Here is a 24,728-nt window from a genome sequence, read left to right as displayed (position 1 = left end):
TTATAAAAAGGGTAGGCTTTGACTGGGAGTAAGGAAAATAATTAGTCCATATGCAGGTTTCCAGAGCAGAAGATGGGGATCTTGCCTGATCCTATCCCAGACCATAATGCAAAGGAAAACTGGAATAGGGGCCAAGGTTAAATGCCACGTGGAGACAATAGCCCTTTCACACCTCCAACCTTTGATTATGTGTTGCTTTCTCTTCCTCCTAAGTTCTTCTCCCCTCCATATTCAAAATTTTCAGACCAAGGTTGAACAGCAGCACCTCCGTGAAGCTTTCTCAGAAGTGTGCACACAGGATTAGCCACAGACTTCTTGGCTTTAACAGAGCCTTGTACACACCTTTAATGTGGTGCATAACAACGTCAACTACATGCCACTCTCTGTCCCGACATAATCTCCTTCTCCCCATATAAGCTCTGTTTCTGTATTATCACACGCAATCCTCACATCACCTGAGTAAGTACCATTATTGTTGCCTTTTGCAGATGAGTAAGGAAGGCTTAGCAAATTAAGAAAACTTATCCAAGCCCACACAGCTTCTGAGTGACTGAATGAGGGTTTGATACACTACAATCCTCCTTTTTAAACTAAGCTCCAGACTTCATTTGGATTTCACAGGGTTTTTTTTTTATAATACATCACTGATAATGTTAACTTCATCATGTGGTCCTCTATCTATTATAGTAGTAGGTTTGCGTCTTTTCCAGCCAATAAAAGTGCTTTGAGAGATTAAAACCTCTCAGCATCTGCATTTGAACACAGTGCCTGGAACATGCGGGTTCCTTGATATACCCGGAAGGAAAGAAGGGAAGGATGAAGAGAAGCTTTTGCAGCAGCCCAGGAGCGCGCCACACAGAGCGGAAAATGAGTGTTTCTATGGCTGCCATCAGCTGATGGTGGGAATTCTGGGGCGCTGGGAAGCCTTGCCAGAGCGGGGCAGGATCATCTGGGATGACAGCAGCCAAGCATAAGAAAGTGGTAACGAGCCATTCACCCAACATGTGTCTCCTTGGAGCGTTATCCCTCTAAAAAACCCAATCCCCGAATTTTAGAGATGATATGAGATCTGGTAATCCAAGTTTAATGTATCCAAGGCTGCAGAGCAAATCACCAGAAGAACTTGGTAGGAAGACTGTGGACGTGGGCCAGCAGGAAAAGGACCTGGAGGGAAGGGAAATGAGGCCCCCCTAGTGCTCCACTGGGGGTGACTGGTGTTCCCCTGCATGTAAGGGGTCAGCCACCCAATCCAGAGGTCTGGGAATCTGCTCCTGCCAGCGGGAGAGGCTACAATTCTTACAAGAGAGTAAGATACCTGTTTACTACTAGCTACCATAGTGAGAAGTTAATCCCCACCCCACATCCTTCACTCTCAGTGAGACACTTCAGAAAGAAGAAAAACTTCACAAATTTCTTCCTTTCCTCCCCTTGAAAGAGCATGCTTGTAGGTATAAAGCAGTAGAAGCAGAAGGAAACCATCCACAGATTTGACCACAGAAAAAAATTAAACTTAAAAAAAGAATTATGCAGAGGAAATTAGAGAAACTTTGGACAAATTACAACAACATGCCATAAAAAAGTGTATTTGTAATACAAAGACACAGGTACATAGGTTTATACACGTGCTTTATATAAAGTGTTCATATATGGTGATTTAAAAACCTGATAAATAGGAACAGATAGTAACATAAATTTACACAAGAAAAAAATGTGCAAAATACATGTTGCAATATGAAATAAATGTTCTAATAATTAGAAGTCTCCAGGAAATTAATAGAAATAAGCATATGTAATAAATATTCAATCTTTTAGAATTAAAAAATATATTTTTAAAATTAGAAATTAGCATTCTATCAAAATAATAAAAAACATTAAAGATGTTTTATCCAGTTATTCCACATTTATAAATAAAGAAATGATCCTTTTTTTTTTTTTTTACATAATGAGAAGGTGGAAAAAAATTATGGTTGTTCAACACATAAGCAGCAAGAAAATGCTGAAATAGTAATACACTGCACTATTAAGCAGCTTTTAAAAATAATGTCTGTAAAGTTATTTTAAAAATAATGTCTGTAAAGATATATAAAATGCTCATGATGTATATACTATTAAGTGACAAAACTTACAAAATTGCACATTAAAAATAAAGTGATAGAAAATATTTGTGAGATAGGACTATGCATGAATGAGACTGAGAAAATTTTTTTTTACTTTTCTCTTTGCTAGATTTTCTACAATGAAGGTTTTCAATAGCAATTTTATTGAGATATAATTCACCACCACATAATTCATCTAAAGTGTACAATTCAATGGTTTTTAGTATACTCACAGAAATGTGCAACTGTAGTTTTTATAACCACAAGAAATGAAAAATTGACCTGTGGTTTATAGATGCTGTCTAAAACTATGCTGTTTTCCTTTATCTAAGTACGTATGGTCTGTATGTAACCACAGTGAGGAGTCACTTTCAAAGATACCAACAAAAATGCGCTCCAAGTAGCTCACTTAAAATACATGACAGGCAGCATAATTCCTTTTTTTTTTTTGGTTCCCTTTTCTCAGCTAGTTACTCGAACAGATTCTTAAATGCAGTTCAAATAAAAGTAAGAAATTCGATCAGAGTATTTACCTTTACAGTGCTTGTGGTCTGGGGTTGGGCTGTAGCCCTTGTGGCATGAACACATATAGGAGCCTTCGAGGTTCGAGCAAGTACCATTTGTGCAGATCTGTGGGTCCAGACACTCATCCACATCTGAAGAATGGTGCATAAGGGGGGGAAAAAACCACAAAGAGAGAAAAAAAGAAATAAAACATAAATAAAGTTGAATTTGGCTAAAAATAGAAATAGTCCATCTTCAAAGAAAGGACAGATTCTTTAAGAAAAGCTTTCAAATTAGCCCAAAGGAGGAAAGGCAGCTCCGGTGTGAACAACATGTGGGATAGTTCTACGCCTTAATTTACTTTCTGCAAAGTAACTCAAAAAAGGAACTGAAGATGTCTATGAATGAATTCAGCGAAAGCTTGCTGTACAGGGGAGGGAAGAAGAGAGGGAGGTTCTAGAGCAGCACCCTCTACAAAATGAAATATTCCAAAGAATCAAAGATGTATCAAGGTCTAGTAAGGGAACTGATGAGTTCTGCAGGAAGGTAGGGTTCACTGAAGAAAGGATAGGACTCATGACCTAGAGAAACCACAGGAGCTGTTAACAGAAAGGAGGAAAAAACCTCTGATACAATTTTCAAAGATGGCATTGAATCAGTATTATAAAAATCAATCTAGAGGACCCAAAAGCCTACTGGGCAATTTGAAGGTAGGGTACAGACTGCAGAGGCAGATAAAATAATGGCTAATCTTTACCAAACACTTACTGCACAAAAGCACTAAAGGCTTTATGCTTATTTAATCCTCACAAAAGCCATCCAAGCTAACCATTTCACTGACAAAAGAACCAAGTCTCAGAGAAATTCAAACAGACTGTCCAAGGCCACATGGTTAGAAACTGGGGGCTCATATTTGAATCCAGTTAGCCTGACTCCAAAGACCATCCTTTTAACCTGTTTCTAAAGTTTATTTTTTTTTTTATTTTGAGAGAGCGAGCAAGCGAGCGTGTGCACGTGAGCCACCAAGTGGGGGGTGGGGCAGAGGAAAAAGGAAGAGAGAGAAAATCCCAAGCAGGCTCTGCACCATCAGTGCAGGGCCTGACGTGGGGCTCAAACTCACAAACCATGAGATCATGACTCAAGCCAAAGTTGGACGCTTATCCGACTGAGCCACTCAGGTGTCCCTTAACCTGTTTCTATTAACACAAGTTAAGTGTAGTGCTAGAAACCGCTGAAGAATTAGGAGTATGTTTGTTTTTATTGTTTGCTAACATAGCATTTATATAGAAAACAATCATCTAAGTGTTCATTGATTTCATTCAGCATTCATTAATCTCCTACTAGAATATTGTTATTTCATAAAGAAAAACTTGAGTTCTATGTCGCATTTGAGCACCTCTGGTAAGTCCACCGTAAGTCCCAGTAAGAAGACACACAGTGTAGCATGGACAACCAAAACCTTAAGGGGAACAATTTAAACTATTTAAGTGCTAAAATTACACACCACATCATGATTTAGGCTTAATTTTACAGCGGTCAATAATGCACAGCATCTTAATCTAAGGCAGACAAACAATAAGAAGGAAAATGCTCTTGATTCCATCCATTGCATTTTGCAATGCTCACCCTGAGAGCAGTAAAGCTTTCCACCCTCTTAAAAGGCAAAGAGTCACAAACACATTAACACAGATCTCGTTCTAATTCAGCATTTCACAGTTCAGACTGCATTTGTTCGCATGACATTCCATTGAAACTGGGTTACGGCTTTCCGACAATGATATCGAGAAACAGAGTACAGTGAAACCTTGGATTGCAAGTAACTCGTTCTGTGAGCGTTCTGCAAGACAAGCAAACATTTCTAGCACAACTTAACTCGATAAAATGAGTGAGGTCTTGCAATATGAGTAGGACGTGATGCTGAATGTTACATGATCATGACTGAGCTACTGTTTCTTGAAATTTGCTTTGATATACTTTGGTATGCTTTGGATTACAAGCATGTTTCTGGAATGAATCGTGCGCGCAAATCAAGGTTTTACTGTATTATCAAAATAAGGCAAAAGCGTGTGAGCAACCAAGCACACAGGCATACGTCTCGCATGCAAACAGAGAACAGCCGGTGAATTAGCACTGCGTGAGTACTCTACCTGGCCTTCACAAAATCACTTACTACTACTGAACTGACCCTACTCTATGACAACAAAAATAGCACTTCCAAACTGTCTCATTGTTCATCTTTTCCTTGGTTGTTGGAGTCCACTTTTATGAACACTGAATACAAACAACTTGAAAGAAGAAGCCAAACATTGGAGCCAAAGTAAATAATGGGACAGAAGGAGCCTAGACAGTAGGCATGTAAATTCCAGACAGTAACGTTAAAATGTCCCATCGAGGATCTGGATTGGCTTCAAAAATGTTAACAAGTTGAAAAATGTATGGACTGTTCTCTTTAATTATTCATGCATCAGGAAATGTGACTTACAGGACTGCAGAATATAACAACAAAATCAGTTTCTAAGACCATTATTTTCTCTAGTCAAAGCAAATTAAGAGTGCAGATTATCGTTGATGAAATACTTATAAAATACTTGCAACTTATAAGATACTTGAATCAGTAGTACTGCACTGCATAGTTAAGAGTTAAGACAGTTGAACTTAAAAGTCCTCATCACAAGAAAAACAATGTTTTAATGTCATAACTATAAATGGTGATGGACTTTCACTAGAATTATGATCATTTTGTTATATACACAAATACTAAATCCTTATGCTGTACACCTGAAATGAATCTAATGTTATAGATTATACCTCAATTTAAAAAAAAGAATCTCCATAGAGTAGGAAGGTGTGGCCTCACTTGATGGATATAAAAGGAGTGAAATAAAGTCACCATTTTATCTTTTGCCCACACCCCTCTTAAACTGCAGACCCCCACAACCTTGTTGGTCAGTCTCCTGACACTTCCACTTGATATGTCACAGGCACCTCTGAGTGTTCAGAGCCAAACCTGACCTTCCCCATGTTTTCCTTATGCTGCCTTCCACGTCAATACATTATGCTACTATCCAAATGCCCAAGTCAAAAACTGGAAGTCATCCTATCTAGATTCCTTATTCTCCCTCTTTCCCCACATTCAATTTATTACCAGTCTTATCAATTCTACCTTCCAAATATCTCTCAAATACCCCTGCTTTATTTCTCTCTTACTACCAACATTTTCTCTCACATGGGTTACCATCACAGTCTGTTTCTCTACTTGGAGTCTTGCCCTCTCTAATCCACTATCCAGCAGGTAGCCAGAGTGACCTAAAATACAAATATGATCAATGGTGTTGCTCCTGGGACACCTGGGTGGCTCATTCGGTTAAACATCTGACTCTTGATTTTGGCTCAGGTCATGATCTCATAGTTCACTGTCAGCGCAGAGCCTCCTTGGGATTCTCTCTCTCCCTCTCACTGCCCCTCTCCTGCTCATGCTATCTCTCTGCCTCTCTCAAAATAAACCTTTTTAAAAAATGGTGTTGCTCCTTTAAAAACTGTCAATGGTTTCCAGTGTTCTTCCATTCAGTCAAGGACACAAACTTGTGGAGCCCTGAGTGTTATTGACAGAAAGCCTGCCACCTGCCCCCCCAGTTCTTACCTTGAACCTTCTAGAAGATCAATGCTATGAGAAACAAGGTAGTCCCTATTCAGTCCACCATCCAAGATCCACACCCCCTAATCCCTGCTACAGAGAGATGGTTAGGCCTTTGGTTTCTAAATTAGAGTTCAAGGGGCACTTGGGGGGCTCAGTCGGTTAAGTGTATGACTTTGGCTCAGGTCATCATCTCACAGCTTGTGAGTTCAAGCGCCACATCAGGCTCTGTGCTAACAGCTCAGAGCCTGGAGCCTGCTTCGGATTCTGTGTCTCCCTCTCTCTCTGCCCCTCCCCTGCTCACACTCTATGTCTCTCAATAATAAATAAACATTAAAAAAATTTTTTTTTAATTAGAGTTCGAAACTCATTTTACTCTGAGTAAATACTCTGAGATTAGGATTATGGTTTTGTAGAAGTCACATTACCAAATTCTTATGAGGCATATACATAATGAGCTTAAAAGGGAAACATCATGAAAGTATGGTGTCTGTAGAAAAATGTCTTCTGATCTCCCCAAGTACAATTTACCAATGGGCTTTTGGGACATAATTTGACATTTTCTATTCAATGAATTAATTAAAACTCCCATAGTAAGGGAATTACCAGGGGTTTATGCGGTCAGCACTTCATGGATATGATCATTCAAAAGTTTATGAATCCATCCCAGTATACTATCACCCAATCCAAATTCATCATTCTCACCTACAATACCCTGAGAGACTGTAACAGAGGTCTGTTGAAAACTAAATATGCCGTGCCTATAGGATTTCATGACCTGCTCCTCTGAGAAGCCCATCAGAAGAGGCAGTCAGAATAGCCACCATGATTTGTCCTTAGTGAGCCCTGGCTGATTCTTACGATCATCTTTTTCTTTTAAAATGTTTCACCTTATCATTTGCATCCTGCAGCCTACAGTTCTTTGTCAAGGTTAAGATGAAGTTCAGTGGTCATTAGTTCCTGAACTGCACCTTCTTTCTTCTTTGGGGGGGAAGTGAGGACATTAATCTCTTTCCAGATCTCTGGCAACTTTCCATTCTCCACAATTTGACAAAGACAACTTTCCACTGGCCAGCAAACCCACCTGCAAAGCCTCTCATTGCCTTTGGATATAATTCCTCTGGGTCAGGAACCCTTTTGAAATTTCCCTTCCTCATGTCCTGGGAACACACCAGGCAGCCTGAAGCCCCTCTCTGGGAAGCCTAACCTCTGGAGGTATAGAGGGTATTCAGTGGCTGACCTCACACAAGTCAGTCCAAGGCTGTGGTGCCACTTTCTACTTCACCTATCAGCTCCTTGAGGCTGGTCAGAGTTGATTCCAGAGCAAGAGTGCACCTGCATTACTTCCTGTATTTTCCAGGAAATGAATCTCTCAACACTGCAAGCCAGTCATTTTTCAGAGGCCATTCAGTCTCGTTTAATTCCTTAGTGGTCAACACAAACTTCAATGAATGAGCATCATTTGATAAGGGAAGTAAACATATTCCATCACTATGGCTACCTGAAAGTATGAGATTATTCCCTACCCCACCATATTAATTCGGTTATCCCTCAACTATTCATTATACACAGTCTTTTATAGTAAAGACAATGGCAGAGCATATTTGACAGAAAAGCAAGCATGGCAAAGTAAGATACAGAAGCCAGTTAGGCGAGTGTTTTGAACAACCTGCACTCGAGGTACAGTAAATCCTCAGGATCTCAGACGCCCTCTGTCAAGTCTGACCAAGACATGCAGTAGCACTGCAGCCTACAAAAATATGTTACACACCCCCCAAAGACTCATCACTGCTGTTTAGGACTGGAAAAGAGCCAATGCTATATACATCCCAGATAAAGAGACAAAGATGATCTCAGAAAACCAATCCATTAATCGTACCGAATCACTGCTTTCCTACTTCACCTTTCCAAAAGAATATTTTGTCTTTCAGCAAAACTCAATTGGGGCTATCCGTGGTGCAGGCTGCCATCTTAGAGTCAAGAATCCCTGAGCCATTATTATTGCTGCTTGCAAGGGAGGACTCACACCCACATGGATCTCTCCTTTCTATGAACTTTTTTGTCTTCCTCGTTACCTTCATATTGTTTTGTTCTCTAATTTTCCTGGGTAAACAAGGAGAGAGATATGAGGTAGTGTATAGAATAGAACACTAGTTTGGGAAATAAAAGACCTGGGATCATGTTCTAGATCTGCCATTTATTACCTATAACCTTAGGCAAGCCCATTACCCTCTCTGGGAATCAATTTCTATATGTGTACTACAGGGAAGACTACCCTGAGGACCAAAAAAAAAACCCCCCCAAAAAAAAACAAAAAAAGAAACACAACGAAGTCAAAGCCCTTTGTAACAATGTAAGAGAAGTTTGTTGTTATTATAATAATTAGTCTCCCCACACAGGCATGTTTCCTGCCTTCAAAAGGAGTTTCTTGTTTGCTTTCTCTTTTCTTTTTAAATGAGAAAGAGAGACAAAGTGTGAGTAGGGGAGGAACAGGGAGAGGGAGACCAAGAATCTGAAGCAGGCTCCAGGCTCTGAGCTGTCAGCACAGAGCCCAATGTTGGGCTCAACCTCTCAAGCTGTCAGATCATGACCTGAGCTGAAGTTGGACGCTTAACCCACTGAGCCACCCAGGCGCCTCTCTTGTTTGCATTTTTAATTTAGGTATAATTGACATAACATTGTGTAAGTTTAAGTGATGATTTGATATATATTGCAAGATACTAACAATGTTAGCTAAGACCTCTATTATGTCCCATAATTATTTCCTTTTTTTGTGAACATAATCATGATCTAACCTCTTAGCAGCTTTGAAGTTTATAACACAGCATTGTTGACTATAATCACTGTAACACAGCACTGTTGTAATCATCAGTAACCTATGCAATAGATCCCCAGGGCTTACCTACCTGCCAGTTCCAAGCGTCCATCCTTAAACAACATCTCCCCAATTCTACTAGCTCCCATCCCCTGAGAAGCACCGTTCTATTCTGTATTTTTTTTTTTTTTTGCTCGTTTACAACTCCAAATCTTCCTTGGAATTAAGCACATAATTAGGTGTTCGATAATAACGTAGTGACTAATTAGAAGACTTCTTTAGCATACAGTGGGATTAGGGATTAGGCTGGTGTTTGCACATTTAATAATATCTGCAAAAGGTGGATGTTCAGTTCTGTTGCCATCTTATACAAAATAAATAAATGTAGGATGAAAGTCTCCAATTTCATATAAGTCTATGAATATTCATGTATTCCATAAAGGTTAACGATCCCTCAAAATCTGAAAATAAATCCTAGTGTGAAAAGAACTCCTAGAACAAGGAGCTTTCCACGTTTACCGTGTAAGTTCTCTGCACCTGGTTTTCGTTAAGACTAAGGCTAACCCGTTGTCAAGTGGATCAAATAACACGGAGTTCTTCAAATGCCTAGGACCCATTACGTTTAGAAAACGTAAATCGGAGTCACAGAGTCACCATTAACTTAATTACGGTTTGACAGAGAAGGATTACTATGATAAAAATCTCAGAAATTTGTGTTTCACATGGTTTTTCACAGACTCAATTCTAAAGTAAGATAATAAAGTAAACTCAGCGCTGCCTGCATACAACCACCAGGTGATAGATACCATATCTTATGAAGGTGAGCAAAGAAAGTGAAGTAGAAGGATGGAAATGGCAGTATTGCAGAAGCCGAAACATTTGTTAGGGATGATCAGTGATCCTACAGAAAAGCATGAGGATTCTTAAGCAATATATCCCAGCTAAACAAAAATGTCCAGAAGTTGAAAGGAAACTCTAAGATTAAGATTACTTAGATTCATAAACAAAGGCTCTGATGACACAGGGAGAGGGAAGAACTACAGGAAATGAGCTTATGAAAAGCCAAGGATAGTTACACACAGAAACTTGACATAGAATTTATTGGATAGCTATCAGTTATTACTGCCCTTCTTATATTTCAGGATTAAGGAGGTAAACGGGAGGATAACAGAGTTGGGGGAAGAAGGGTTATAACATTTATTGGGTTCTACATTGTGTCACATGCCTTTCTACATGCTTTATATTGCTTATTTAATTCTGACAGTAAATCCAATGAAGAAGAGTATCTCAATACCCATTTTAAAGCTATTGAAACCAAGCTTCAGAGAGGTCATATAGCTCAAAATCTGTCTAAGTTCAAGGAAATATGATCTTTACAGAAGAGTTGCCGTATGTACCTTTACACAATTAAATATCAGAGAATCTCCTTTGAAGGATGGCTCTAGTAGGGTTTGAATCAGGCCTGTTCTTCATGAGTGAAGAGAAACCTGTTAATTGACTACCTGACAGGCTGGCTTCCCTCAAGAAAGGTCCTGGTTGAAGCAGCCAGTTGGAACTCGCCAGAACCCAGGGTGAAGAAATAATCATTAGAGGCGGGGATCAAGTGGGCAACAACTCCAGGCTGAACGTGAGGTCCAAGGAATACAGTGTTGAATGATGAAAGTGGCTTTCAAGAGAGGACTGAAATCCACAACTTGAAAGAAGAAGCTGCATTAACAGAGGAGCCAGCAAGAGTTGCCAAAAAGCACCAAGGGATAGATATTTTGAAAGTGGACAATAAACGACTGAGAACGAAGGATCATACGCCCTGAACTCAACACTAGGAAACAGCATGGTCTTCCAGACAACACCTGCTAACATCTGACCTGTTTCGGCCCCAGATGATTTCTGCTCTAATTCATAAATCAAGGAGAAGCATCAATCAGTGAGCCAGCTTACATGGCAGGAATACAAGGCCATTAATGGTTTCAGCAAGTTCATTGTTAAGTCAGGAAAAGAAGGAGAAAGTCTAACTGGCATCAAATCCCTGCAGAATATGAGTCAAAATAGCAATTCTCAATTCCTAATGAATCCATTTAACAGGAAAAAGAGCCAAATCAATATACAGATCAACAGGCTTTAGAAAAAACCATAAGCATAATGCCACACGATAGTAGTATTACATATGACCCTGTACAACTTTAATTGTAATAATTTAAAAACATTCAGTCAGCAGGAGCAGAGTGGTAGAAAAAGGAGGACATGAAGACTTACGGAACAGAGAACCCTGTGACGTAGGGATTATCTTCTCTACAGATGGCAACTAACAAATACCAAGTGTAAGACTTTCCTTCAAATGGTGAGATTTGGAATACTTTTAAGTCTTTAATGTTCTCATACATTTAAAATTGGGGGAAAACAGGGGCGCCTGGGTGGCGCAGTCGGTTAAGCGTCCGACTTCAGCCAGGTCACGATCTCGCGGTCCGTGAGTTCGAGCCCCGCGTCGGGCTCTGGGCTGATGGCTCAGAGCCTGGAGCCTGTTTCCGATTCTGTGCCTCCCTCTCTCTCTGCCCCTCCCCCGTTCATGCTCTGTCTCTCTCTGTCCCAAAAATAAATAAACATTGAAAAAAAAAATTAAAAAAAATAAAATAAAATAAAATAAAATTGGGGGAAAACAGTCTCACCAATGCACCCTCAATTATCTGGACTAAAATGATATTAAAAAGCCACACACCCATCACTAATAACCAACAGAGAAAAAAACAAATAGTTAGAAAGGAACACTGTATAAATAACTTATCATTTGATGTCTTCTCTGACCACCATAGAATCTGACACTCTCTGTATCCCTTAGGCAGTTTTATTTTAGTTTTTTCTCCTTCATGGCACTGAAAACACATCTGACATACCATATACTTTACTTGTTTATCTGCAAACACAACGTAAGCTCTAGAGTACACAGGCAAAGAGGGGAAGGCATTTTTTTATTTTCCCTTAATCTCCGGGGTCTTGAAAACTGCCTGGCTCTTGGTAGGCACACAACTGTTAAAGTGAAAATAAATATATACTCAAATTGTTGTTGACTAGCTCAACTCAATGATCAGCTTAAGTAATGACTGCACCTTTGAAAAGTATTTTAGAGTACCAGAAGTATAAAGGTGAGAACTAAAATGTAGGAGCCATCGCTGGGTATTCATTAGCATTGTCAGAGCTGAGCGCAGAAGAATCTCATTCATTCATTGGTTCAGTAAGAATAGAAAGGCATGTTGCGACATCGACTTTTTGTCACACTCAACTTTTTAACGTGTGAAAGCTCTACTGCCATAAAAAATTAACACGGATCCGTTTTGGTATAATCTGCAAAAGCCCTCCTGAGAATCTAAGAAGAGCTCTAAGTCTAGCTCTGAACAACAAATGGAACTGAAACATCATCATGGAGGAGAAGCCTGATCTGTAGCTAAAGGCAGAAGGAAACAAAGTACACAGTCTACTTGTCATAGGAATTGCATGACCTTAGCAACGCAAAACCGAAAAGTAGTGCTTGGAACAAGTGGCTAAGTGTATGACTTTGGGTGACTGACATGGTGACCTAGGATTTCTGCCTAGGATTCCACTAAGTCTGGTTGGCAAAGTCAAGTTACTTTTAAATGAGATGCTGTGTTTCTGTCATTAAACCGGAGCAAAGTGGTCATGATTAGATTGACTGCACATATCCAGGTATGAGAACTCATTTCTTATGATTGCCCAATCTAGATAAACGCATTTGTATTGAAGAACGATCACTTGCCAATTTGGTCAGTCATATTTCATTAGCAAGTTCATGCATCAGGGCTGTGTTTATACCACTATGATGAATTTTAGTTATTGAAGGTAAAATTCAGGCTCTGCTCTTGGATTATAATATGCCTCAGTATGTGAAAATGAGAACACAAATGGAATCCTGACAGGCAAGTATGAAATTTATGCCAAACGGGAAAATTAAAACCAAACATAATGTTCTGACCAGCACCGATCACATCAACAAATGCAGATCAAATAAGCAATTAATGAACCCAAATCTTCCCTTCTTCCAAAGATCAACATCTCAATTCCAACGACAGAAGGAGACGGCCATGTACAGAGGCGTAGCTTATGCAACCTGGTGATGAGTCCAAAGCTTTGAAATTGGGACTCTTTCTGCCGAGCCTACTCATCCTGTCTGCTCTGCAACACCTAAACATCTTCCCAGAGGTGTACAAGTAAAGATGAGCATCTTAAGTAAGACTGAGAGAGTCCATCTAGCGTGTTCTGTCTCCTCATCATCCTGCGGCCAATCTTCCCTTGTTCTCTGTCTAGCCTTTCAGCTAGTGACTGAAAGGTGAACCTAACTGCTTCCTCCATCCACAAGCGCCCTGCACAGGCTGTTTCCTCTGTCCAAACTTATCTCCTTCCCCTCCCCTTCCTCAGTGTAACCTTGATCAGGAATTTTCCCACAGGCAACTCGTTCTATCGCACACTCTTAGAGCAGCAGAGAACCCTACTTCCCAGCACTGTCTTATTGGTGCCTTTGCATTTACTTATGAGATACTTATGAGTCTTCCTCGCCAGACAGTTCCACGAGGAAGGCACTTTTTTTGTCCCTCAACGTATCCCAGCACACAGCACAACCCTGGGTTACTTATATACAGTAAGCTCTTCAGCCTTTGTGGAAGAAGGAAGGAAGGTATGAAGAAATGAGAAGTTTAACACATATGGTCAGAGTCTGGCATTGAGTGTAAAAGAGCTCAGCTTCTAAGGAAATTATTAGAGATAGAGACAGAAACACAGAGGAAAACCATTAAGGGGGAAAGCTAAGTGGAACACAGCTAAAGAGACTGAAAGCAAATTTGATGCTTCTCTTCCTCAGTGCCTAATGTTGGTATGAAGTATTTAGTAAAGACTTCAGTGAATACACGTCAGAGACTCGGCAAGCCATCAAGATTTCTCTTCTGCTTCTGCTCTATGTTTGTGCTGTATGCTTCCAAATTCTATTAGTGTGTGGTAAGCGTTCTCTTCTTAGACCTTTTCTCTCTTTTAGCCTTTTGCCTCCACCTCTCCCTCCCTGTGATGATTACTGTTTTATTTGGTCCTGGTTATTTATCACATCAAAGACCATAATTTGCTTCACTCAGAATTATTTCTCCCAGGTAAAATCTCCCATTCTTCCTACCAACTTGTTTTCCCATTTTCTCCATGGTTAAAAGTGACTTTGAACTTTTCTCAGAAGTTTTCTCAGAATGACACAACTTTGTCATATTCCATTTTTTCTCTTTTTTTCCATTTTGAACGAGGGGTCAGTTGGCATTACATCACTCTGTCAGAAAATGCACTAGGCAGAAAAAAACAAGACTTTGATAAGAACACTCTAGTACCTACCAAGACATTGCCCATTCCAGCCTCGGAACCCTTCTGTGCAGGGAACACACTGGTAAGATCCAGGAGAATTCACGCACTGCTCATCTGGACAAGTGCTTGGAGTTAAACATTCATCAATATCTGAAAAATTGGAAAAGTAGGTCACAAGCATTTATCAGAATATGGAAGCAAACATTCACTTTTCTGATGAAGCCGGGGGGAAAAAAGGTATGTTGTAACTACATTTTGGTGGAGAAAACCATAACTAGGTAAGTCAAACACTGTGCCTACACTTAACCACCACAACAATAATGCAAGGCCAGGTAGACCTTGAGTAAAATATTTACACACATCCAAAGGAAAAACTTGGCCCCAGTTTTCCAACTGGCAGGGTTAGACCTCTCCATTGCTGGGAGCTGGCAGCTTCTTGGGGGCCATTTTCTGAACACCAAACCTTTGAAGGAATACTGCAGCTTGCCAGAAAGAAATATAATAAACAGGCATGAGAGTGACAAAGCCACATATCCACCTGGCCAGAGGTTCTCTCTGCAGACAATGGATGCTCTAGGGAAATCCTTGCTTTGGCTTCATGGGCCTAAGAACACCCAAGGTTTGAATAATTTAAAACCTTTCACAGGCTGTGAACTCCTTGGAGGTGGAAACAGAACATTAGGAGAAAATGAACTCATCAAATATTTGCCAGACTTTCCAAAAAACATGGTGATATGATCATATGCTAATATTTTCTAATAAAAATATACCTTATTATTCACATTCACAGCTAACTGGAGTTATTCATCACTGTTCTTTTCAATGTGAGGAGAAAAACAACACCTTAAATATGCTTGGGGCTGTGGCGGACGTAACTACTACAGAGACTCTAGGCATTTTGAAGAATGGTATAACAACAGAAGGGGGAAGCAGGATACAGGAAATGGTTCAGGAGTTTAACAAGAGTGGGAACACCTTGGATACCAGCCCCACTTGAAATGATCATTTTTTTCTGGGATTGGAGTCTGAATTCAAATGAGTGTATTTACTGTCTAAGTGTTCCAATATAAGATACATATAGGACCTCCAATCATATGCAAAATATAAAGACAATTTTCAGGACATAAGCAAAAAGTGAAAGAAATATATAATGGATACATTCATCCATTCTGGGAAATTCTCAAAAATTATCTCTCATTATCACCAGACAAGTGTGAAAATACGCTTCAAGTAAAAAAGATGCTCAAAGGAAAAATGTTGAAGATGTTATTAATAGAATAAGCACCAAGTCAGTGTGGTAATTTTTTTTTCCTATCAGCAAAAAATCCTTGCCAACAGACAATGACACATAGTGTTGTGTGTGTGTGTGTGTGTGTGTGTGTGTGTGTGTGTGTGTGTTTTAGGTCAGATGTTCTGGGACTTCTTGTTCTACAGAAAGATGACGCCTGCCAGTTTCATTTTCCAAACAGCATTACATTCTTCTCTGGAAGGATTTTTTTTTTTTTTAAATAGAACTACAACTGTTAAGTCAGAGAAGGTTTTAAGGAAGGCTGGCCCAATAAATAAGATGCAACGCGAAGCAAGACAAGACAACATCCCTGCATTTCCGGCCACTCTCACCTCTGTCTGCTCGTTCCCTCATCTATAAATTAGGGACTACCTGCCTGGTAATACCTCAGCAGGACAAAGTAAGGACGCATGAGATAATGTCTGTGAACTACAATAGACTCCTTGGAGACTGGGGCTGTTTGAAAGCAACTTTGTTAGTGGCAGCTGAGAAAATCTTTGGTGAGCCAGGAGCCTGGGGACCTTTGGTTCTGGTCCATGACGAAATTAGAAAACAGCCATGTTATTTGGCTCCTTCTTCTTTTCAAGCCATTTCATGGGGATAGAATTATGTATTATTTACTCAGGGAACCCTGGTAGTATTTCTGTGAAATAATTTCCATACACCAAATATTACTGAACAGTCTCCATCGGTTTCCTGTTTACGTACAGAATTTTCAAATTTCTACTCCTTCCCACTTTCCATCCTTGCACCATAGTTACTACTTAAATGCCTCAACTCCCCATCCTGAAACTGTAAGTATGACTTAAGAATCAGCATGTGACTTCAATCAGTTAAGTATCTGACTTCAGCTCAGGTCATGATCTCATGGCTCATGGGTTCAAGATCCACGTGGGGCTCTGTGCTGACAGCTCAGAGCCTGGAGCCTGCTTTGGATTCTGTGTCTCCCTCTCTCTCTGCTCCTCCCCCACTTGGTCACATGTGCATTCTCTCTCTCTCAAAAATAAATAAACATTGAAAAAAATTTTAGAATCAGCATTTGACTTTTTCGGGGAGTGTTGTTTTACACATAAAGGCTTGTCAGGTAAACCACGCCATTTCTTTAAAAGCATTTCCAAAGCTATAGATGTACCAAGAAGGCCCATGCAAAAACAAAGTCATCAGGAAAGGGGGGAGGTTTCTAGAGAATGGTTCTTGAGAACTAATAAGGTGAAAGGCACCACACAAGATACCACAACACGCATTTATTCTCAGGACAGCCCTGAAAGTTAACTTTGTGGCTCCCAAGTTAACAATCCAAAGGGGCCAAGTCGCTGGCTCCAAGCCATAAAGTGACTAAGCGCAGAAGTCAGGAGCTGATGCCACAGTCCTGCCCCCTCCCAAGGGGGCATGCTGCCTCTCCAGGGCAGAGTGAGGGTCCCCTATAAAAGGAGAGTGGGCACACTTCACCCCTGTTGTCTCATGGCCCTCAGCTGCCAGGGAAGACACCTTATGGTTCTGTTGTGATCTTAGTTGATCAGAGATTCAGGAATGTAAAATGTTCCCGCGTCTCTCCAGATCAGAATGCAAGGGGCCAGGGGGAGAGGCAGGGACAGACTGCCAAGACACCGAATTAGCTCTCCCTCCAGGACCAGATCATTAGATCCATGTAGAAAACCAATGCAGAGGAGGCAGGGACAGCTGAGGGCAGCCTGCCCCAACTTGTCTGTCCCTCCCTTGGTCTGGAAGTCGAGCCATATTAGAAAATGGGCTGATCTTCAGGCGGCCACAGGCAAAGAACCCCCGTGGAACCAGGACCATCCACACGGCCTGGCCCCTCAGAAAAGTGTTCAGAGACCCCTCTTCCCTTCCCCGGCACATATCATGGCAGCATTGAAGCAGAAGTGCAACATATTTCTTCATGAAAATAATTATTTAAAAAGCACCATGGTGGTTTCAAAAAGAACCTGTATAACTGGGATACAAACATGAGCAGAAATATTAAATGGTTAAGCATTCTGGCCATACTCTAAAAGCTTCCCAGAACTTTTTTTTTTAATATAATACTAGCAAACTCATTGCCGCAATCAATAATAAAGAAATTTTATCTAGTGTGGCTAGAATGCAACCTGGAGTTAGTCAGAGGGAGCTTTGGTACAGAAGGGTTTGTAACCAAGTCCCAGAACACACGTAAGACAAGCTGCAAGAAAGAAATGTAATAGGGCAAGAAGGGTGGAAACTAAAAATCAACAGCGGGTAAATCTGCACCATGTTCCCAGATGAATGATCCAGACGCTGTAATTAAGTATGGGCTTACGCTATGATGCTCCACAATCAATTGTTCTACAGCGATTCACTCAAACTACCAGGGAAGGCAGATGCTGAGGTGGACAAGGGGAGAGCGAAGATGGAAGACAACGGAAAACAATCCAAAGTCCCTGAAGCGAGGCCAAGAGGCTGTGACTGCAGAAGGCAGGAAGAGCTTCGATGAGCTGATATCACGCACAGGCTGGTGGAGGAAAGTCTCAGGTGTGGACCCAGCCCTACATTTCACCATCACGTGTGCTCCACACTTCAAGGTGGCACCGACTCACCCTCACAACGGCCGCCCCGGGTCATGCGGTACCCGCTGTCGCAGTATTCACACCGGAAGGCCCCCACGGTATTGATGCAGTGTCCTTCCCCACACATATCTGGCCTCAGGCACTCGTCAACATCTGTACGAAGCAGAAAACACGGTCGAGTTTTATTTCTCCAAACAGAATTTCAAACCTCTCCCATCTCCCAGGTCAGTTTGAAGTCCAGAATCAAACAACCGATTCCCACTACCATCCCTTTGATTTGTTTGACGTGTTTCAAAATTGAGTGGTTTTGATTTATGTGGGACCCAACACATTTAACATCCTGGGTCTCTGCACACACTTGACACTCTTCGTTCCGTAGCGTTGGAGAAAAAACTTCCATATTTATATCCTCCAGTATCTAGCAGATGACTATGCCATAAAAGGTGCTCAGTAATAAATTCTGGGTTGCCAGAATGAGCAGTTAAGATTGATGGGATCTTAGGGGAGCGAACAACCCAGATCTGGGAATTTATGCATCAGGAAGAGCACAGCCATTACCTATGCAGTTAGGACCCTCCTCACTGGCCATAAATCCTGCTGGGCAAATACACAAGAAACTTCCCTCGGTGTTTTCACAACGTCCCTGGGAACAGAGCTGTTGGACCTGAGCGCATTCATCAATATCTGTTAACAAAAATACAGATAAAAGTATCAGTGTCGTGTAGCATGAAATTCTCAGTCTCCCTGTTCATAAAATACCAGCACACTATTCCCTGAGCACCACATCCTTATAACCGAGGAGACTAGGAAAGGGAGACATGATCATACGCCTCAAATACTTGAAGGATGGTTACTGGGAACAGGGAATACACTTATGGTATATTGTTTGAAAAGCTAAAACTACAACCTTCACATTGGTGTTTGTGAGAGACAGATTTAGGTCAACACAGAAGGACCCCTCTGGTACATGGAATCATCTAAGCACTGAAATTCATGTGCAACTCCCAGGCCAGCTCAGCAGAGAGTGCCAGAAATACTGTAAAAGGGACTCTCCCACTGTGCACGTGGGCAAAGCTAGACTAGATCATCTCAAACGCCCTGTTATATTCTACGATTCCAAACAGAATACATACAATGTATGCAAATTCAAGAGAAATAGCCATGGTACAGAGCAGGTGGATACTCCCCTCATCCCACTCCACATATATATATACAAAACAAAATAACATTAAGTCACACATCTTATGGACACTTAGCATATCAAAGTCATATTAACTGGGTATATGCCTTGTTGCTTTATATTTGCCTTCTAACTCTTAGTGCTGAATTTCCTTTTTCTAAAAAAGAGAGCAATTAAATTTAGTGTTAATGCACTGAAATGATTTCCATAATGCCATCATACGTCTTTCTGAGATACATTTTTTTACAAAGAACCACGTATGAGAGGCTGGATTTGTAAATTCATTAATAGCTTTGTGTTAGTCTACTGATTTTCAGTTTAGAAATTGCTTTTAGAAATCAGATTTTAAGCAATTACATGAATATAATTCTTTATTGCAGTATATAGTATTATTATTTTGGTTTTGCTAAATACATGCTTATAGGTAGTTATTTCTATTACTTCATATATTATATATTTTATTATATTATTATACCTAGAAATCTTTGGAAATTATTTTACCTTTTTCCCCCTTTTATCTAATTGTATTACATTTGGAAAGGTAGGTAGCACTGAAACAGGAGGTAAGAGCAACCCAGGAGATGAACAAACCTCTTTTTGAGCTCTTTTAGTGCAGGGACAGAAATTTTTAAAAATTAAACACAATAACATTTCCCATGATAATTACAGGGAAAATGTTCTTAATGTGGAAATGTTTTATCTTCAATAATTTCATCCATGAAAAAGTGTCTCTTACCAACACATTTCCTCTGCTGCTCACTGAACTTGTAGCCCTCATAGCATATACACGTATACCTCACAGGCAGGTTAATGCAGTGTCCTGCTCCACAGATGTCAGGGTTCACAGTACATTCATTGATTTCTTAATAAATAAGAGAGAAAAAAGACATCAACAAAGATTTCACTGTCGCTTGCAAACCATTCCTGTGTATTTCCTGATTAGCTTATCGTCAGGTATGCAATTAGAAGACACAGGTCACTTCTCATTTATCTAAAGAAAATAAAAACACTCATTCAAAAAGATACAGGAACCCATATGTTTCCTGCAGCATTGTTTACAATATCCAAGATATGGAAGCAACCCAAGTGTCCACTGATAGATGAGTAGATAAGGAGGACGTGGTATATATACACAGTGGACTATTACTCAGCCATAAACAAGAGTGAGATCTTGCTATTTGTGACAGTGTGGATGTACCTAGAGGGTATAATGCTGAGTATCTGAAATAAGTCAGAGAAAGACATATACCACATGATTTCACTTACATATGGAATCTAAAAAAAAAAAAAATGAGCAAAGAAATAAAAAAAAACAGAAACAGACCTATAAATACACAGAACAAACTGATGGTTGCCAGAATGGGGGGAGGATGAGCAAATGGGTCAAGTGGAATGTGAGGTATAGGCTTTCCTTATGGAATGCTGCTGCCACTGGGATGAAAGGCACAGCACAGGGCACCTAGTCCATGGTACTGGAAGAGTGTTGTGTGGGGACAGATCGTAGCTACACTTGTGGTAAGCACAGCATAACAAACAGACCTGCCGAAAGACTAACCTATACACCTGAATCTAATGCAACATTGTGTCAACTTGAGTTCAATAAAAAAAAGTATGGTGACTTCTAAAATCAAGTGTAAATTCATTTGATTACTTCATAATTGCTCAGTTAGTCACACCCAAGATCATCAATAATTCCTAATGAATCAACTTCTAACATGAACTGGAGTGGGTAGCAAGTCAGAAAAAGGCCACCTTGAGGGGCGCCTGGGTGGCTCAGTCGGTTAAGCGTCCAGCTTCAGCTCAGGTCATTATCTCACAGTTCTCATGGGTTCGAGCCGTGTGTCGGGCTCTGTGCTGACAGCTCAGAGCCTGGAGCCTGCTTTGGATTCTGTGTCTCCCTCTCTCCCTGCCCTTCCCCCGCTTGCACTCTGTCTCTGTCTCCTTCAAAAATATGTAAACATTAAATAATAATAATAAAAGAGGCCACCTTGGAAATTTTAAGACAATCAAATCTTTCCAACTTCTAAAATGGCCCACAAGGAGTTTCTATCCATTCCAGTTCATTTGACATGATGGACTTTGAACCAACATGTGGGTTCTACTGATAAAATATATAGTAACTTTTTATTCATTAGCAGGCCAAATTCAGTTTCTAACAACTATGTCCACCCTCCTCCAAAATCTGTCATTAGTTCCCAAGAAAGATCTACCACTCCTAATCAAAGCAAAACTTCTGGGTGTAACTTACTCTTAATTTGCCAATTTCAACATCATTATATTTATAGTGATAAAGTAGAATCTTCTTCCCAATCTTCTCTGCTAAATTCCCCCTTGTGCTCCTACTGACTGGTGCTTGAGATCTGCTTCTTCTATAAGGCCTGAGCAGACTGGCCTCATTCCATGTGGGTACACACTGTGGTAGAGACAGGGTCTCGGGAGTCTATGTTGGGTAAAGGCCATCAAAATGTGCTTACTTACCAAAAGGACATAAAATGGCCTTAATTACCTGAGGACTCAAAAGTGGCCTTCTGAAAGGAATTACATCCCTTATATGATCTATTCTCAGTGAACTTTGTAATAAGGTATCATGGCATTGTCAGGCAGGGACAGTCTAGTTGGTAGAAGCCCAGGCTTCTAGACAGTGAAAACACAAATCTGGCTACTCTTTCTAAGCTCTGTAACACAGGGGCAAGTTACTCAAGCATCCTAGCCCTCACTTTTCTGCAGGTGAAATAAATGGGAATAATCAGAGCATGAACTTGAGTACCAGGTTCAAAGAAGATAAATAACGCACATGGCCCAATGCCTGGCATATTATACGTGTTCAATAAAAGCCATTAAAGAACTGAAAGTGAGACCTGAAACCATAAAAATCATACAAGAGAGCACAAACAGTAATTGCTCTGACATTGGCCATAGCAACAGTTTTCTAGATATGTTCCCCGAGTCAAGGGAAATAAAAGCAAAAATAAACCATTGGGACCATGTCCTTCTACACAGCAAAGGAAACAATCAATAAAACTAAAAGACAACTAACTGAATGGGAGAAAACATTTGTAAATCATATATCCTGATAAGGGGTTAGTATCCAAAATATATAAAGCTTTTATACACCTCAACACCAAAAACAACCCAAATGATCCAATTAAAAGTAAGTAGATGACATGAACAAACATTTCTTCAAAGACCTACAGATGACTGTTGGCCATGAAAAGATGTTCAGCACCACTCATCATCAGGGAAATGCAAATCAAAACCACAATGAGATATCACCTCACACCTGTCAGAATGGCTAAAATCAACAACACAAGAAATGACAAGTGTTGGAGAGGGTGTTTTTGTTCCTCAAAAAGTTAAAAACAGAAATACAATATGATCTAATAATTCCATTATTGTGTATTTACCCAAAGAATATGAAAATACTAATTCAAAGGGATACATGCACCCCTATGTTTATTGCAGCATTATTTACAACAACCAAACTATGGAGGCAGCCCAAGTGTCCATCAATAGATGAATGGATAAAGATGATTTGGTATTTCTACAATGGCATATTATTCAGCTGTAAAAAAGAATGAAACCTTGCCATCTGCAATGGCATGGATGGATCTACAGGATATAATGCTAAGCGAAATAAATCAGTCAGAGAAAGACAAATACAGTATGATTTCACTAATATGTGTAACTGAGGAAACAAAACAAATGAACAAAGTGGGAAAAAAAGACAAACCAAGACACAGACTCTTAGCTATAGAGAACAAGTTTATGGTTACCAGAGGGGAGGTGGGTGGGGGCATGGGTGAAATAGATGGGGATTAAGGATACACTTGTCATGAGGAGCACTGAGTAATGTATAGAATTCATGAATCACTATATTGTATACCTAATGTAACACTGTACATTAATTATACTGATTTTAAAATTAAAAAATAATTTTGGGGCGCCTGGGTGGCTCAGTTGGTTCAGTGTCCAACTTTGGCTCAGGTCACGATCTCATGGTTTGTGAGTTTGAGCCCCGATTTGGGCTCTGTACTGTCAGTTCAGAGCCTGGAGCCCGCTTCGGATTCTGTGTCTCCCTCTCTCTCTTTGCTCCTCCCCCACTCATGCTCTGTCTCTCTCTGTCTCTCAAAAAATGAATATACGTTAAAAATAATTTTTAAAAAATTAAATTAAAAAATAATTTTACAAATAAGCAAAAATTTAAAAAAGAAATAAGGGGGAAGAATTCTTGTAAGTAATCCATATACCTGAATTTTTTTAATTTGTAGATTTAAAAGTGAATTGTAAACAAATTAACAAAATACCTATTTGTATTAAAAAAAAAGCTAGCCATTATATTATTAACAGCATTGTAAATGTTGTTCCTTTGGAAATCATTTAAGAATATGTAACAAAAAGGTGCACATTAAAATAACGTTGTCCTGGGCTATTATCTCATTGTCAACACAAAGTCAACAAGGCTTAAAATGCATGCTGCCAGGATCCCATGCAGTCCAGTGTGAGAAGACGGTGGTCTCAAGCAGCGTAAGCTACATCAACCGCCTTGTTGGAAGCGTCTTTGGTTTGAGATGAGAAACAGGTGTGCTACCATTACCAATAACCTACCATGCATTCTGCAAGAGGATGTGACCATCAGAGCTTTAACAAACACTATGGAAATGACCTAAACGAGGGCTGCGGTAGCTTTCCAAAACCCAAACCACATTCTTCATTTTTCATCAAGTGTTAGTCACTATGCTGTGACTTTGAGACAATTGGTGCAAATCATTTGGAAAGTCCCTGGACTTTACAAGGAAGCATATGAATACAGACCTGCGGTATCTACTTGGATGGCACACATCGCATTTACAAACTACTTATACCTTTTGTGAGCCCACATGTGCTAATTAATTCACTATCAGAAAAATAGAGTGCTTTAGTCCGTATAATGTAAAATTATGAAAAAAATAAAGTACCCCAGAAGGCTAAGAACATTAGTAATTAACATGATGGCTTAAACTTAAGTGGCAGTATACAAAAAATGAATTATAAAACATATATAGCATAATTATATCATCACTGGCATGATAGGAAAGTGTTTATTCGTTAACAGATATAATTGGTTACAAATATAGAATATGATCTAAATTATAAACTACACAAAAGACAAGAAAATAAATCTCAGGTTATGATTATGGGGATTGGTATTTTCTTTAGATTTTTCTGCATTTTTCAAAATTTCTACAATGAGCATTTGAATTACTTTTATAATCCGAAGTCTTCCTTAACAAAAATTATCCTTTCTTGGGGCACCTGGATGGCCCAGTCAGTTAAGCGACTGACTTC

General features: G+C 39.9%; 1 protein-coding gene across 10 annotated transcripts in view; it reads right to left on the bottom strand.

Moving 5' to 3' along the window:
• Positions 1 to 24,728, bottom strand: part of LTBP1 (latent transforming growth factor beta binding protein 1) — a 406,323-nt gene that overhangs the window by 97,601 nt on the left and 283,994 nt on the right. For all 10 annotated transcript variants that reach the window (XM_040496475.1, XM_040496477.1, XM_040496480.1 and 7 more), the window contains 5 exons: positions 20,140 to 20,265; positions 18,782 to 18,907; positions 18,254 to 18,376; positions 14,423 to 14,542; positions 2,630 to 2,752 (listed from right to left, as the gene is read on the bottom strand). In XM_040496475.1, coding sequence (XP_040352409.1) covers positions 2,630 to 2,752; positions 14,423 to 14,542; positions 18,254 to 18,376; positions 18,782 to 18,907; positions 20,140 to 20,265 — 618 coding nt within the window. The remainder of the gene's footprint in view (positions 1 to 2,629; positions 2,753 to 14,422; positions 14,543 to 18,253; positions 18,377 to 18,781; positions 18,908 to 20,139; positions 20,266 to 24,728) is intronic.

Source organism: Herpailurus yagouaroundi, unplaced genomic scaffold (genome assembly GCF_014898765.1).
Source record: "Herpailurus yagouaroundi ecotype Mexico unplaced genomic scaffold, PumYag 188, whole genome shotgun sequence".
NCBI classification, from domain to species: domain Eukaryota; kingdom Metazoa; phylum Chordata; class Mammalia; order Carnivora; family Felidae; genus Herpailurus; species Herpailurus yagouaroundi.
The sequence above is the reverse complement of the archived record's forward strand: the minus strand, read 5'-3'. Positions and strand labels throughout refer to the sequence as shown.